Consider the following 17,797-nt stretch of genomic DNA (forward strand, 5'->3'; position numbering starts at 1 on the left):
GGCTCCCTTGTCCTTTGCATCGCTTCCATCACCATTTACCAACATTGGTGCTTATTCTCACTTTTGTTTTCTGGCCTTTTGCACGTCGCTCCTTACCCAGTCGCTCGCTGTGTAATCTGTTACGCAGGCTGTTCTCCTGGGTGCAAAAGAGCTTTAAGTGAAATCTCGATTCAGAACTGTGAGGTTACGGGAGATTTGAAGCTCAACTCGGGATTAAGGGGCGCATGTGAAGGTCCACCTCAAGATGGCAGTGTTCACCGTGGCAGTCTGCACTCCTCTTCGGCTACACATCCTGCCTTTCTCAGCAGCAGAAGAAGCAACACATGCAGAGAGCTGCGGCTTCAGTTGAGAGTTATATGCACTGAACTGAAATTAAGCAACAATCCAAAGGTTGACGGCAATAAATGACGGCTGGATCTCATTTGCTTATTCTAATTTACATTTTTGTTCAATTTTGGTTAACAGCTGTTATTTCTAACTTGCCATTTTATTGGTTATCCACTATATACCTCCTATGAAACTTGAAAATCAGTTATTAGGATTCTTTCAAAAGCCAAATCACAACACTCTGAGATCAGCACAAATTGTTCATGAGGCAGTAAAACTTACAACAACAAAAAAAAGAGAGAGAGAGAAGAAGAAGTGTAATTCGTCCAAAACGCAAAGCGTTCTCACCCTATGTTGCACACAGCTTTGATGACAGAGGATAACTGTCAAGGTTATTTCTGACGGACTATTGCTGACGGCTGGCTGCGGGGTGCGAAGAGCGCTGCGCAGCGCAAATATGCACCTCACCGCAAAGATGCTTAGACAACGGATTCTTTGTCTGGAGCACAGTTATGGGAGATTCTCACACAAAGCTTTTATTCTAAGCTTTGATATATATTTTTAATTATTTTTGCTGTGCCAAAATTCACCGAGTGTCTTTTTTTTATTATTTATTTATTTATTTATTTTCAAAGCAGCTCACCAATTATTGCAGCCTACCTGACAACAGACAAACAGGTTGGCATTTGCGCTTTCATGAGTCACTTTAAAAGGCACTCAGTAAGGTTTGTCTTCATCTACACATAATATAAAAGCGAAAGAATATCCTCTTCTTTTTTTATTATTATTTAGACGTTATCATCAGTAGGACTGCCAGCTTCATCATCCTCGTCGTCATCCTCATCATCAACCCCCTCCAGCCTCCGGGTTTTGGTTAAGCGTCTCCCTGCAGCCTGCAGCATCCTCTCCGAGCGGCTCGCCGCCGACGACCCTCCGGACCGCTTTAAGTGACGTGACTGCGGACCAATAGTGCCGCGGCTCTGGTTTGACAACGCAGCTGAAAGAGATGGGCGGTGTCCAATGACGAGGGTCGACGGGGTTGGTGAGGGGGGAGCATTGGAGTGGTATACTTCACCACCCCTCCTATGGGTTTACAAAGAGTTAGTGCAAGATATTCTGCTCTGGGAGTGAGACTGCGAGGATAAGCGGCAGTGTGCTCTCGGAGTATCGGTGTATAACACAGTAGAGGCTTTTTATGTTGCTTGACATCTCCGAGTGGGACTGAATCTCAGATTTTGCACCTCTTCTTTTTTTTATAAAAAAAAAATATACATATCTTTTTTTTTTTGTTTTCTTTTTTTTTTTGCTGTTTCGTGCAAACATTTGTGCAATTATTGATGGAGCTGCGTGAAGTTGAATCATGACGGGACACGAGTGTCTCCTCCTGCTTTCACCTCATCGGCACCTTCACCTTCACAGGTAGCCGGGTATAAGCAAAGGGGGGCGGGGGAAGCCGGGTTTCTCGAGACGTTTACGGGAGATCACCATTGATTTTCTTTTTTTTTTTTTTTTCTTTTTGGATCTCTACTTGTGAGAGGCATCACAAAACACTGATCACCTTGCTGGGTATGCCGGGGGACCGACGCTGATCACCGCAATCCTCGCAGGTCGCGCCGTCATTCCCTGTCCATTCCTGAAGTTAAATTGGGAGAAAGGAACTGCGACACTAGCTATGCAGCCTCACATTAACCTCAGTTTTTGCGCTTTGCAGCTTTTACTTCAAACCTATTCATCTGTCTGATCACGGGGGCTTTTTTTTCCCCCCTCTCTCTTTCTCCCTCTTTTCTGGAACAAAACGCCACAGAGGCAGAGAGGGATCTCTTTACCTGAATAAACTCGCATACGGCATCAAGGGATGAGACGACTATGAGCTGACACACTCCAGTTTTTCTTCTTTGCTGCAACGGATTTGGGGTATGTATGTAGGATAAGAATAGGTCTCCGATGCCCGCTGAAATAAACATCTGACTAAGCTTACTTTGTAGGCTTCATTCATGCGCATTCATTCGTTTAGGAGCCCACACACAGCTTAAGCTCTTTAACTTTGCCAATTTAAGTGAGAAATTATTAAGACTGTGTAATGTGTTGTGAAGTTTTCCAGCCTTAAGGGTGAAAGATTCTTGGTGAGCATGGAATTAGGAGGAATTGCAAAGGGGTGGGGGGAACAGATGCTGCTGCAGTTTAGAATTTGCTGTTTTTTGTGAATGTTTAAATGATATTTGGCAGAACTTTTGCAGTTGAATTTAATATTACGCACTCATGAAAGACAACAGCGAGGAAAACAATTTTATTTTAGAAAAGTGGTTGTAGAATAAGCATCATTACTGTGCATGCTAAAGAAAGTTCACTGAAGAGAAACTCTCTCATGTATTCATAGGTATTTTCTTGGAAGATTACTGTCATCGTGGTCAACACTGCACAGAAGTGAATAATTAAACTGCAAAGCCTGAAGAGAAATTAACAATTGCCATGGATCTGAAAGACTATTACCTGTTGGCTGCTCTGCTTGCCTGCGTATGGCTTGATCCGTCAATAGCTCAAGAATTAATTTATCCCATCAGGGAGGAATTGCAAGAAAATGTCCTTATTGGAAATATACCAAAGGACTTAAACATTTCCCATACAAATGCTGCCACTGGGACAAGTGCAAATCTTGTGTACCGGCTGGTCTCCAAAGCTGGAGACAACCCACTGGTCCGTGTTCTGAGCAGTACCGGAGAGATATTCACAACATCAAACCGAATTGACAGAGAGAAGTTGTGCCCCGGTCCCTCATTTGAGGACAGTGAGTGCTCCTTTGAAATTGAAGTGGTTATCCTGCCTAATGATTATTTCAGGCTGATTAAGATCAAAATAATCGTCAAAGACACAAATGATAATGCCCCCATGTTCCCGTCCCCTGTGATCAACATCTCTATCCCAGAGAACACTCTCATTAACAGCCGCTTTGCTATTCCTTCTGCCACTGACCCAGACACTGGCCCCAACAGTGTCCACAAATACGAGCTGATCAATGGGCAAAGTGCCTTCGGTTTAGACATTGTGGAGACGCCTGAGGGGGAGAAGTGGCCCCAGCTTATTGTGCAGCAGAATCTTGACCGGGAGCAGAAGGATACTTATGTGATGAAGATTAAAGTGGAGGATGGTGGCAGTCCACAGAAATCCAGCACTGCCATTCTTCAGGTGACTGTAACAGATGTCAATGATAACAAGCCAGTGTTCAAAGAGAGTCAGATAGAGGTGCATATACCCGAGAGCTCCCCCATAGGCACATCTGTGGTGCAACTCCAGGCTACAGATGCAGACATTGGGGCAAATGCAGACATACATTACGTATTTGGAACTCAAGTGTCTCCTGCGACTAAAAGACTTTTTGCATTAAATACAACATCTGGCCTAATTACAGTACAGAGACCTCTGGACCGGGAGGAAACTGCTATTCACAAGCTCTCTGTTTTAGCCAGCGACGGCAGCTCAAGTCCAGCCAGAGCTACTGTTACTATAAATGTGACTGATGTTAATGACAATCCACCTAATATAGACCTGAGATACATAATCAGTCCCATTAACGGGACTGTTTTCCTCTCGGAGAAGGATCCCATCAATACTAAGATTGCTCTCATCACAGTTTCAGACAGGGACACTGACATAAATGGCAAGGTCATTTGTTTTATAGAGAAGGATGTACCTTTCCATCTGAAAGCTGTGTACGACAACCAGTATCTGCTGGAAACATCTGCTCTGCTTGACTACGAGGGGACGAAGGAATACAACTTTAAAATTGTTGCTTCAGATTCTGGGAAACCGAGTTTGAATCAGACGGCCTTGGTGAGAGTGAGGCTGGAGGATGAGAATGACAACCCACCTATTTTTACTCAGCCAGTCATCGAGCTGCCCGTCATGGAAAACAACAAGCGCGACCTGTTCCTCACCACTCTTACCGCTACAGATGAGGACAGTGGAAAGAATGCAGAGATAGTGTATCAGCTTGGACCGAATGCATCATTTTTTGATCTGGACCGTAAAACCGGGGTCCTGACTGCATCCAGGGTTTTTGATAGGGAGGATCAAGACAGATTCCTCTTCACCGTAACGGCAAGAGATAACGGAACTCCCCCTTTGCAAACACAGGCAACTGTTATTGTGACTGTGCTGGATGAAAATGATAACAATCCTAAGTTCACACATAACCACTTTCAGTTCTTTGTGTCAGAGAATCTGCCTAAATACAGCACTGTGGGGGTGATAACTGTGACAGACTCAGATGCAGGAGAAAATGCTGCTGTATCTCTTTCTATTCTGAATGACAATGAGAACTTTATCCTGGATCCATACTCTGGGGTGATAAAATCTAATGTGTCTTTTGACAGGGAGCAACAGAGCTCCTATACTTTTGATGTTAAGGCTGTGGACAGTGGCAGGCCTCCTTGCTCCTCAGTCGCAAAGGTGACCATCAATGTCATTGATGTTAACGACAACACGCCAATTGTCATCTATCCACCCTCTAACACATCTTTCAAGCTTGTCCCTCTGTCCTCTATTCCGGGATCTGTGGTAGCTGAGGTGTTTGCTGTTGATGGTGACACCGGGATGAATGCTGAACTGAAATACACTATTGTGAGTGGGAATAACAAGGGTTTATTCAGAATTGACCCCGTTACTGGAAACATTACACTGGAAGAAAAGCCTGCAATAACTGACATAGGCTTACACAGATTAGTGGTCAATATCAGTGACCTAGGCTATCCCAAATCACTCCATACCCTGGTGCTTGTATTTTTGTATGTCAATGACACCGTGGGCAACGCGACACTCATTTATGATCTCATCCGGCGCACCATGGAGACCCCAATAGACAGAAACATTGGTGAAAGTAGTGAAACTTATCAAAATGGTGACTATTTAACCATAATGATAGCCTTTGTTACTGGCGCATTGGTGGTGATCATTGTCATCTTTGTGACCGTGCTGCTGCGCTGTCGCCATGCATCCAGATTTAAAGCCGCACAGAGAAAAAAACAAGGGGCTGAGTGGATGTCACCCAACACAGAAAACAAGCAGAACAAAAAGAAAAAGCGCAAGAAAAGAAAGTCCCCCAAAAGCTCTTTGCTCAACTTTGTCACCATCGAGGGGAACAAACCGGATGATCCTGCCCACGAACCAATTAACGGAACCATCAGCCTGCCCACTGAGCTGGAAGAACAAGGGATTGGACGCTTTGATTGGAATGCCACACCTACTACCACCTTCAAACCAAGCAGTCCCGACCTGGCTCGGCACTACAAGTCAGCCTCACCACAGTCGGCCTTCCACCTGAAGGCTGACACACCTGTCTCAGTCAAGAAACATCATGTGATCCAGGAACTCCCATTGGATAACACATTTGTTGGGGGCTGTGACACCCTTTCCAAGAGATCCTCCACAAGCTCCGACCACTTCAGTGCCTCAGAGAGCAGCTCCCAAGGAGGGTTCAAAACGAAGGGGCCCATGCACACCAGACAGCAGGTAAAGGAGCACTTTTACTGGTCTATAAGTACTGCCTATAACTGCCCTGTTCCACAGTGCTGAAGTGCCAGTCTAGATTAGGGACCCACTGTAGGGTAGTCTGAAGAAAGAGAAAAACAGTACTGGAGAGTTACAACAAATTCCTCTGTGTCTCAACCTAAATTAAAAAAAGAAGGATAGAAACAAAGAAAGAGAGAAAGAAAGACCACCTGCTAATTAATGGAGTTGATCATGGACTCAGAATTGTAATTTGGGGATGATAATTATCAACATGTTTTATTATTAAAACTACTGAATTAATATTTAAGAAAATGCAAGCAATTTTCTTGCCTTACAGTTTTTCTTCAGCACCCAGTTTAGAAAAACTGGCAAACTGTATCTACACAACAATAATTGTGATTCAATGTTCTTTGTGAAAGAAACATTTTTTTCTTGCCTATCTACTCAGATAACGTTCATCATCACAGCAAAAATGCTGCCAACGTGAAAAAAAGCAGACTTTTCACCTCTCTTCTCATAACAGTGTTTTCATGTTTTTTGTTTGTTTCTTTATTTTAATGTGTATTATTGTAATATCACTAAAGATTTTGTAACCTTTTCAACACCTGCTGCTGCAACAATAGTCAATAATTAGACCGCTACAGTGGTATTGTGAATGTCACTGTAAGCTTTGCCTCATCATCTATGCTTGAATTAAATGCCTGCTCTCAAATCACACTAGCGAACTGAGTAAAGCTCGTCTGGAACTTGATACACATCCAATTCAAAAAGGATTAGCCAATAATGAGCCTCAAATTTCAACGTAATCCATGCTGCTTTTTTATCAAAGCCTTATTAATTTTTCTGCTAATAAAGCAGCACTACACAACACACAGTTCTAATCTAACCGAACACACGTGGACAAAGACGGGAAAAGAGAGAAACCGCAGGGAGAGAAGTGGAGGGCTGTGAGATCAGAGTCTGTAGGTCAGGCTTGACATGTGGTGGTACTGAACCTTTAGGTGGCACTGTTGCGCTACATGGCACACAGCCTGGCACCATGCCAACTTGCAGTGGAATGCAAGAGAGGACAAGACAGGAATGAAACCCACGTTAGAGTTCTTAGTGAAATACTCTCACCTAATGATGCAGAGGCTGCACAGGGGAAGATTGATAATGGCAGTTGTAGATCTGAGTGATAAGATCTATCCGGAGGAGAGAGTGGAATTACAGCGATGACACCGTGCAACTCCCGTGGATGCATACCTCCGGGTCACTGCATCTGGGATGCATTTAATGTGCTTCTGTGTGAGAGGCAGCAGTCAAAAGAGGCATTCATTGTGGCGTCACTCACCAGTTGATGTGCAGTTGGCGATGTGAGAGAGATGTGAGAAGAGACGATAAAATAGGTGATGGTGGTTGCGCCTGGAGGGGAAGGGGGACGTGGTTGGGGTGCTCTATTCCAGCTCTAGATGGAAACATATGAGATATGACACTATACTGTAAGCACAACTTCATTGATCTGCTCAGTCATCCCACAATTCCATACAAGATTTACTGCAATCAATAATTCTAACCAATGATTCAAAGAAGCACACAAACAGAGCCAATGTGTTCTCTCTATCGTGCCACTTACAATGTACCTTTTTGCTCACTGAGCTTCATGAAGTTTGATTCATGTCTTTTGAAGTACTTGTGTACGACATAAATGGAACCTTTACAAACAACATGAATGGAACCAGTACAGACCTTTACGCAGCTCAGTTGCCAATCAATCTTACTTCTATGCCAACACCAATTGTAGGAGTTTGAACTTGCTGATACAATCCAATTGTTTTATTGCCCATGAAAACAAAAGTAATGGTCAATAATGTAAAAGAGGTTATGCATAATTCTGCAATACACATTAATTCATACATGAACTAATGTTGTGAAATAACTTTAAAATATGAACATATCATTAATGAATAACAACAAAATGTACAATTGTCCGTGCTTTCTCTGAATTCTTTCAGCTTCAGCTACATCAAACATTCATTGTGGTCTTATTTTAATGAGCTCAGTCAATATAAACACACACTTTTTTTTAACATGGAATTGTTGCTATAATAAAAAGAAGTAATTTTTTTTTAAGCTCATGAGTGCAATTTTATCAAGATGGTAAATGTAGCCATTTAAGATAAAAAATAGGAAAATTGCCTCAAAAAAAAAAAGATTGTATGTGCTGTTAGGGCAACTTGTGATGATCATAGCAGAAATGTAAAACTTAAGACTTGAAGTACACAGTGCCATACTGTTTAAACAAATTCAAATGTTGTATTTCAATTTTAAATACAAAACACTTGAGTGTAGTGCGCGGTTGCCATGTAAAGATTTAGCAACCTCAAAAATATGTATTTTATAAAGCTTAAGGGAAAAATAATAAATATCATATCTGTGCAACAACAGCAAAGGGCAGGCGTTTCACAATGTAAATCACATTTTAACCTAAATTTATCTGTTTATTGTGTATAATTTAAACTGTCACGTAGACAAAAATTAGATCTCTAATTTGGGTTTAAACTAGTCTCAAATTTTATGAGGTTAGATTAATAATTTAGTGCTTTTGAAAAACAAGACAAAGTAAAAAAGGATTTTTTTAAATAAAATAAGTATTCCTAGTAAAGTTCTAACAACACTTCATCTAAAAACCACTATGGCTGTATCATTTTGTTTTGTAAAGGTTTGCAACTTTGCCCAGCAAGATGTTCTTAATAAACAACTGACCTGCTCAGATCACAGTCAGTGAGCTGCAGAAACCAAAACAGCCTCTCTTTTCATTTTCTTTCATTGAAGCATCAGAGTAAATGTGGAAAACACTTAAATTGTTTGCGAAATCCCAATTTTCACAAAAAAAGAGCAGTTTCACTTATTTTTTTGTTCAGTTAAAATATTACCAATATTTTCAACATCGTCAAAATCGTAAGAGGTCACAGATAATTTCATAATTTCTTCACTTTGGCAGATTGTCATGACAATGACCATGTTGAAATCCTTCACAATCTAATACTGTCATGTCTTATTCCTTTTTTTCCATCTAAAGTTGCGTTACATTATTTCAAAAATGCAGTGCAGACCCAGAGCCACTGTAGGGTCTTTTCTGAGGGATGTGAGATTTGTAATCATGACCATCCAACTTTTTTTTCTGGCCTTGTTTAACTCCTGAAAAACAAATGGTACTAGTTGACTTATCTATTTAACAGGTTCCCAACAAACATTTTTCTTGTCGTCTATTTCTTTTTGATTTGTTGGATTCAGGTCAATATTTTTTCTTCTAATTTACACATTGGAATGACATGTCTCAGACATAGATGTTTAATGAATGAGGAGCTGCTCTCTGCATTAGTGAAATGTTGATTACCTCAGTGCTAACTGAACACACACCTTCACTACAGGATTAATCAGATGGATTCCTCTTACATAAAAGTAAATGAATCAAATTAAAATAATCCACCTTTACATTGTCATCCACGATCAACTGAGATTATTCGGATTCTGATATGTGGTTTGTCGTAGTTACTTTAAAAATTTCTCGTTACTGAAGTTTACAATCAAGTTAAAATAACAGACCTGGCAATCTAAAATCAAAGTGTTGCAATATGGTTAAAAATATATTAATCTCGTTTGTTTTTTTGTTTTTTTTTTATCCTTAACTTGAATGTTTTGTACACTGCCAACCATCTGTACTGATATTTGTATGTCATTACCACACACAATTAGCACGCAGAGAGCAGTGCATTCATTCCTGACATTTCTATCAGCATATTGAATAAAAAACAAAAAGAAGATTAGCACAGTGTCTCTTTAAAAGCAAGAATGAAAATAACACCAATTACATTTGAGTGAAACCTTAAGCAGACAGTAAATCCAGAAAGCAATATCATCGGATTATCATATCACATTCCATGCAGAGTAACTGGGCTTTAGGTGGGGGGAAAAAGAAGATAAGAATGGCAATATTAAAGATTTCTTATATACAAATAGATAATAAACTGTGTCAATATGACTTAAAGTTATTACTAATTACATTTTTGGTTGAAAAATTGGAGTTGACGTAATATACTGAAATTGAAGTCAAGTAGGGTGCAATTTGTTTCATTCTATCCATCACAGCGGTGAAAGATAGAATGATGAAATTTAGCATTTACTTTTCTTTAACAAGCTAACAACAAACATCCATTGTCACCTGAAGTTAACAGGAAATAACCTTTTTTTCCCTAAGAATTAAAAAAGCAATTTTCTTTCAGTTTCCAACAGTCACTTCTGTGCAGCATCAGTGCCAATCAATAACAATGAAAACTGATGGACAAAAAAAGGAGCAGGGATAAAAGACATAGAAAGCAACAGCAAATCCTGACCTTTGTTTCTTGGAGCATAGACCATGTAGGGAATCATAATAGCAGACATTTACAACTGTGCTATCACAGACATATGCCTTGTGGTATAAGGTTTATACCATGCCTAAACTGTTGATAGCAGTGGAAGCAATCTTGGCCTACCCATTCTTTTTTTTTTTTTCTCGCTTATTATTTACCCTCTAGGGACCCGCATTAGTGTAAACAGCACTGGAGTAAAAAAAAAAAAAAAAAAGCTTTAAAAAACTGTCCTAGTTTCACAAGGCATCACAAGCATCTAAGAAACCAAATATAATCATCACCATCAGTCTTCCTCTCATCCTGTCAGTAGTCTTAGGCATAGCTATGGTTCACTATCGTAGCATGAGCCCAGTGGCTATGCATTAACTATGTGCTCTGCATCAGATCCCAGGGCTCATGTTATCATGGTTGAGTGGGGGGTTCGCGGGGTTCGGAAGCAACATTGTAAAAAACGAGGAATCAAATAGATGCATGTGTAGATTTTCACAAACAGCAAACATGTTTTTTATCTCCTCTGCGTTTTGCTGCATGAGATCCGTGTGAGGAGGCAAAAAATAATTAGCAGGTATATCTTTGTCCTTAAAATCCATGTGTTAAGTTCTTACATTTTTTTTTAAGGGTGTGTTTAATTTCTGCTACACGGCAGAGTAGAGGTAGTGCTTGCCTTTTATTTTACTTGCACTTCTACGACGTATTTCTTTACACCACAACTCATGCCTTAGCTTTGGGGACAGAGACCACAGCGTCTCTCTTTTTAGGAATTAAAAAGGAGAGAGCTCTTTTTAATTCCAAAAAAGTACATTTCTTCTGACTTGCCAGGGCTTGTGTGTCATCTTTCGTTCTATCGCGACCATTATACCAAAAGCAGACGTATGTTGCACTCAAAGTAACAAATAATGAGCAGGCTATTAACTTTTATACTTGATGGAGTACACAGATTAAAGCATGGAGTGTTATAAAATCCTGCGAGAGAGAAACATGACTGCTTAGCTCAGTAATTCTGCTGTTGTCTTGTCGGTACATTTAATGAATGGACATTCAATGCAAACAGGAGTTTATACAGACCATTGTAATTATGGAGCCTTGGGGGAGTCGTCCTTCTTGTGCAGGTTCATTTGCCACATTAATAAGGGGATTAGTAGTATGTACGGGGGCTGATGGCAGCAGGAGAAGTTTGAGAAGATTAATGAACTATGACAATGTTGCACCTGAGGGGAAAAGTCTGTTGCTATATCTTCTGGGTTGTGCTGACGCAGAGTTTGGCGGTGGAAGATGGAGAGAGGCCAGTGATTGTTGTCGACTGTGATCATACATCCTTCTCCCCAGCTATCCTGTCACTTAATCAGGATACTCTGTTTGTGATCTCTAATGCTTTACTTGCCCCTGATACTTCTGATTAATGACGTTCCAATGGGTTTCAAACCTTGAAAACAACAACCCACGTGTAAAATACCATGCGTTTTGGTGGATATGAATTAGTAATGACGCTGGATGAATAAATATCAAGACTTTAATCAAGCAAATTTGTGATCTTGTCTAGAGCTTGTTGCCAACAGGAGTTTAATTATTTAGCAAACTACAGGTAGCTGCAAAAAGCAAACAAACAAAAAAAACTGATTTAGTACTGTGTTCTCTTATTGCATAAAATGTAGCATATCTCTAAGACAACTGTAGCTATCCTTAAACGGTAAGCCAATAAGTCTGTGAAAAAAGTTTTCCATCAAAGCCTCAAATCACCAGAGTAGGATTTCCCTTCGCCGCAGAGAAATTGTATTTCTTTAAGAACCTCGTCATGTACTCCATGTCTAGGTGGGTAAAAGGAAATGAAATGGATGGCAAGTTTTACTAAGGTAGAAGATGTGAGCAGAACTATCTGAGAAGACTTTTGCCCAAGGGTGATCATGTTTTGTCTGCACAAAACACCAAAAATAAATCAAAACCCCCTGTTGGTGCACTGTTTGAACTTTAGAGTTCATTTATATAGTATGTTAGTATGTTTATATTTTTTATTCTGTTAAAATTATATATTTATATATTTATGTATCGTATTTATGTATTTATAATCTTTCTGTTGTTTTCTTTGTTTTTTTGTTTTTTTTTTGCAACCTTGGGCAATATTTAGACAAAAACACAGACAATGGCAAATTACCAGGAATTACATTTGATTTCTTTTTTTTTCCTTTTGTATTTATGTGGCATTTGTGTTTCTAATAGTTTTTTTTTTCTTAACACATAATGACAAATCTTTTCTCATTACAGCCTTTTTCTCCTCCAAGACACATGTACTACTAAGTTTTCATATTGACAAATGTTGCACCATACTGAATAGTCTTACATGTGTTTGTGCACATTGTTTTTTTGTTTTTTTCTCTTTCTGGTTTTGTTGATTGTCCATCATTCTTGGCTGGCAACCCATTTATCTCAAATTCATCATTCACTTGTGCTTTGTGATATTGCTGCACAAAAAGTCTGTGTGGCTTTTGTGGGGCTGTCATTACTTAATTCAACTTCATGTTTTCAAGAATCTGCAAACTGCATTTCCCATTTTTTTTTCTGAAGCAATCAATCAAGCTGACATACTAACCTCGTAAATTTTCTAACACTGCATGACAAGAAAACGAAAAACTGCTGCTTAACACATGTACAGTGTGGTATTAACATCTTATTTGAATTCTCTTTAAATACCAATAACAAAAAAATAAGAGTAGAGGGTGGAAGAAAATGTTTCTTGACTGCTTGCTTGTCTGCAAAAAAAAAAAAGTTTTGTAAAAAAAAAAAAGAAGAAAAAAAAAGAAAGAAAATGAACTTTTGATGCTACTTCATTGTTTGAATGCCCTTCACCCCCCTGCTCCCACCCTGACGACCCATTTCTTCCTTCCACTCCTCAGTTGGTCCCTCCACCCACCCTTTTTCTTCCCCATCTCCAGCCCTAACCTTTCACCCACGCTCCTATCTGGGTCAATGCCATTACATGCAATGTTAAATCGCCAACAATGGGGGTGTTTTCACCTTTGCGTTGTGATCATTAGTAATAGATGAGGGTGGTTTGTTTTCAGGACATGGGCTGACTTCGTTCCTGGTTGGTTTTTTTTTTTGTTTTTTTTTTCTGTTCTCTGTTTATCATTAGAGGAGCAGCAGTGCCTGGGCATTGCGGTGCTGTACGTTCTGACATGACAAACCCCAAAGGGATACCTTGTCAGCTGGGTTGTCGTGTCAAGTAACTCACAGTCACAAGCTGTCACTGAGGTGTGCCAGTGTCCAGACTAATAGTCGTGATAATGGCATTGCCAGCCAACTTCTTTCCCTACCCCATCCTTCCACACCCCCACTTTGTTTTTTTTGTTTTTGTACACTGGACATTAAATGTGACTGCCATTGACTGCTTTGCCATCGGGCCTCATAGCTCACAACGAATCGGGTCTGTAACTCTCATCAATGTAAATCTTTCTTGTATATATAATGTTTCATTTAAACTGAACTCCTGGTAATCTTGCCTAATGTGCTGTGTTAAACGATAATGGGCTTGTAATTAATATTGATGATTTTATTTTGGTATTAGTCATTTGCCTTGCCTTTCCTTTTACTTTTGACGTTTACCCTTTATGGGTCCGCATCAATTACATCTGGAATCGACTCTTACAGTTTTTAAGTACACTGCAACTCCTTCTTTTTCTGTTAACAAAAGCTTTACCTGAACAGTGCTATTTTACCTTTATAATTTCATAATAAATGTTTCAAAGAGACCATTTCTCACTTGTTTTGACTTTGTCTGTTTGTTCTCTATTTCTGTGATGTTAAGAAGTTTCTGTAGTATCTAGGCTGCCATTTGTGCATCCCTTGGCATTTGCCTGCAAAAGAAGAACAGCAGCTGATTAGACTGCCAAGTGGTATATCTGGAGAGGGGGAGTTTTTGGTTTTGACTTATCTGTATTTTTGAAAATGACTCAAAGAGAAACTGATGCGCAAGCAACATAATGACTAACTAACAATAAAATTCAATAGTGTTTGCTGGCACAATAAGTGTTGAGCTTTGCTGACCTAAATTCATGAATGTCAGTGGGATCAAGTTGGCAGTTGTTAAAAACTTCTGATGCTGAGGGTTTTATTCAAAGTTCGGGGGGCGGGGGTGAGTTATCTCTGAAACAAAAGACTTGCTGAGATGTTGTAGCATTTATGAACTTGTACTTTCATCCATACCCATGACGGGTGATAAAGAGATTTTTTTTTTCTAATATCATTCTTTGTGCTAAACAGTTTATTGGTCTTTTAAACATTTTTTTTCAAACCCCAAATCAAAGATGTTAATCCTCTCCATTTTTTATTACTTCATGGAATCCCAATAAAGTGCATTTGCTTGATTTCAGTCTTGTGCTTAAATTTGGCACAATTTACATCCTTACAACAAGGTGTAATTAAAAAAAAAAGATAAAACTATTAGTACAGATGACTTATGAACACAAGCTGTCATAATTTTGCTGAAGGATAAAAGGTAAATTGGTTGCTCACTGAATGATTCTTGGCAGTTAGTTAATTGGACAGTTTGTGTGTGTCTTCACATGCAGACTCATACACGTTACATATTAGGGTTATGTTTTTACTATTTCCTGTGTTTAATGCAGCTAAGAGGTATTTGTTTTGACATATGAGACAAGATTGTGTACTTAAGGCACACAGAGAGACCTTGAACAAATTAATATTTCTCATGATTCGACCCAGGTGACACAGGAAACAACTCTCCAACTGTTTTTGACTCAATTGTTTATGACCAATTAGAGCAGATTGGTAGTGTGAAGGCTTAAGACTAGAAAAAAGATGGTAGCTAAAATGGAATGTTAAACAAAAAGTACAAAGATAGTATTTCAACGTACAATTAAATTTTATAATACTTCGAAATGTAAATGTTTAGGAATGACCGTTAAATCAAAAGTGTACCCATAAAGTGCATAAGTAGCCTCTTTAAATGTGATAGCCCAGCCTCCTTCCTCTGCTCCTACACAGCAGCAGTAGTAAGAAGTGAGGGCTGTACAACCATGAAAACCGGAAGAATCATAAAATGGGGTTAAAGTTATTCACACTGTGTTTCCACAGCATTAATTTAGCATTTTTATATGCCTTCTGTGTGTGCTTTCATTCAAATTACATCTTCAAAAGGTAAATAAAGACTGTAGTTTAACATGGCTTCCTAAAGTCATCTATATGTAGTTAATCTCCTACATAAAAAAGAAACGGCACACAGATATTATCATCCCAATCTCTATTTATAGTGGAATTTCAGAATGGGACCTTAATGTGCTCTATTTCAATGATTATTTGGTTTTGGAGTATATAGAAAGTAATTGTAGTTTTGTCTTATGCTGAGCAGCAACTAATAAAAAAGTAAATAAATCAGTCTATCACCCCTCCCATTTTCATCATCACCATCTGGATCATCTTAATCAGAAAAGCTCTCAAAACGTGTGTGGATGGGTGTCTAGCAGACTCCTATAGAGGAGGACTTGTGTTTTCCGTTCCCTTTGTTGTAATAACGGCTTTCAGTACTGACTCTTTCATTCGTTAATCTCCAGCTACCTTTCATATAAAGAAGCGCAGATGTGTCACCTCTTAACTGTTTTCTTTCTATTGCAGGGGGAAAAGGTGTATAGGGCTGAGAGGGAGTGGAGGATTTCAAAGTGCCACACCAACACATTTATGAAAAGTAGGCCTAACTCAGCTTAATCTGTCTACTCGGTTTCAAAGCCAGAAGCAGAGCTTAGTCTGCATTTGAGAGTGGCGGAAGGAAAAGAAGCAGATAAATAAAAAAAAATATATATATATAAATATAGGTATTAAAGCTTGACCCCATCTACATGGTCACTTTATAAAGGCTATGTGCACCAGCTGTCTGAAATTGAAACCCGAATCCTGTAAGTATAACCATGTTGCCTGCCTTTTCAAAATGTGTCATCATTTCTCCTTTTTTTTTTTCCTCAAATCAAGCAAAATTCCTATGCAACGATGAGGCTACAGAAATATCTGCAAAGCCAGTGCCTTAATTGAGTTCAGTAGAACAGGTCTATTCTGGCGCCGTTAGAGATGGTTTAAGATACGACATATGCACAGAACGAATCTTGAAACACTCCGAATAATCAACCCATTTAGTGCAGCATCCTCCCAATTATTATGCAAAAGGCACAAAGCAACATGCAAGTTTTTCTTTTGTTTTTTTTTTTAAGCCGGAGCAATTAAATGACTGCACATGAGACAAAAGTCTTGTCTCACAATGGGCTGAAACTGAACCATTCAAGCAACTAGAATTGTTAAATTCTGTGAAGGCATCTCACAGACACCCTTCGTGTCTACTGCAGACGTACACACGGCCCATTGAAGTAGATTTATAACCCTCATGCTCACATTTGTTCTTTTATACAATTTTGCCATGAAGTAATTGAGTGCGCCTGACAGAGCATACATCCACTTGAACAATTATCCACATGAGGATGATGTCACATGCCTTTTTAACTCTGTTTGACAAAAAAAAGGAAAAAAAAAATCTGACTAATTTGACTTCTGGTCCTCTACCAGTAGTTTCATGTGCTTTCCTTAGGAACTGTGCATTTCACAACGTGTGTTTATAAAACTGACAGTTATATGATCCATACATAAAGCAGAATATTATACGACTCACCTTGTAGTGCTGTAGAACTATTCTGGTAATATGAAAGCAAGAGAAATAGGTGAACATGGATAATCCTCTAATGAAAATGTTCAATATTGTAGAGGTTTACATAAGTATCAGTTGTGATAGTATTCATTGTACAAAATAAAGGTTCCCATGGTGTTTTCTTTCCTTCCCTTTTTGTATTTGATCACTAAAGTAGCTGAGAGAATATGCTTTGATGCATTCCACACTTCTGTTGGAAAATATTGTGTAGGCTGCAGCCTTTTATTCACACAAGAATAAATTCTGTAACTGCCCACATTTTAAAACAATATTGAACTCCACAGAGACATTAAAGAGACTCATAATGTGCTAGGAAGATTAAGGGGCTCCAAATAATACAGAAACCTCTACGTGAGGCTTTCCCCTCTTTTTGCGGCTTTGTGGCATCACATTCCTCTCAATCAAAGCAATTCTTTGTACAGGAAAGATAGCGTCCTTTGTAAATATGAAATGTGTTTTTGTCTGAAAGAGATAAGACTAGCAGAGTCTTAATAATAATATGTACTGATTCCCTGATAGAAGCTTTCCACTGAAAGTGAAATTTTCTTTTTTTTGTTTTGTTTTTTTCATAGGCTTTTGACAAGAAGGTGCTGTTATAAAACGAAACAAGGATAAAAAATATAAATGAAATAATCACGACTTTGACACTGAAATAAGAAGAAAAACTAATCGGGGTTCCATAAAATGAGGGGAGACAAACTGACCAAATCATAGAAAAATGAGAGAACAGCGTCAGACAAGAGGATTCTCACAGAGCGTGCAGTGAATCTTCACTGAAATTTGTCATCGCCCTGATGTCATTGTGCTGAATTAAGATCAAGATCCGTCTGGCACTTGAAAAGAAGGCAAACTTATCTCTGGGAATATATAT

General features: G+C 39.1%; 1 protein-coding gene across 4 annotated transcripts in view; it reads left to right on the plus strand.

Annotated features, from left to right (window-relative positions):
- The first annotated feature begins 1,283 nt into the window (after window positions 1-1,283).
- Window positions 1,284-17,797, plus strand: part of pcdh9 (protocadherin 9) — a 202,342-nt gene continuing 185,828 nt past the window's right edge. For 2 of the 4 annotated variants that reach the window (XM_008404416.2, XM_008404417.2), the window contains exons 1-2: window positions 1,284-2,241; window positions 2,705-5,832. In XM_008404416.2, coding sequence (XP_008402638.1) covers window positions 2,797-5,832 — 3,036 coding nt within the window. In that variant the 5' untranslated portion in view covers window positions 1,284-2,241; window positions 2,705-2,796. The remainder of the gene's footprint in view (window positions 2,242-2,704; window positions 5,833-17,797) is intronic. The other 2 variants (XM_008404419.2, XM_008404418.2) reach the window with 2 other exon arrangements.

The sequence above is a fragment of the Poecilia reticulata genome, linkage group LG3 (assembly GCF_000633615.1).
Source record: "Poecilia reticulata strain Guanapo linkage group LG3, Guppy_female_1.0+MT, whole genome shotgun sequence".
Taxonomy (NCBI): domain Eukaryota; kingdom Metazoa; phylum Chordata; class Actinopteri; order Cyprinodontiformes; family Poeciliidae; genus Poecilia; species Poecilia reticulata.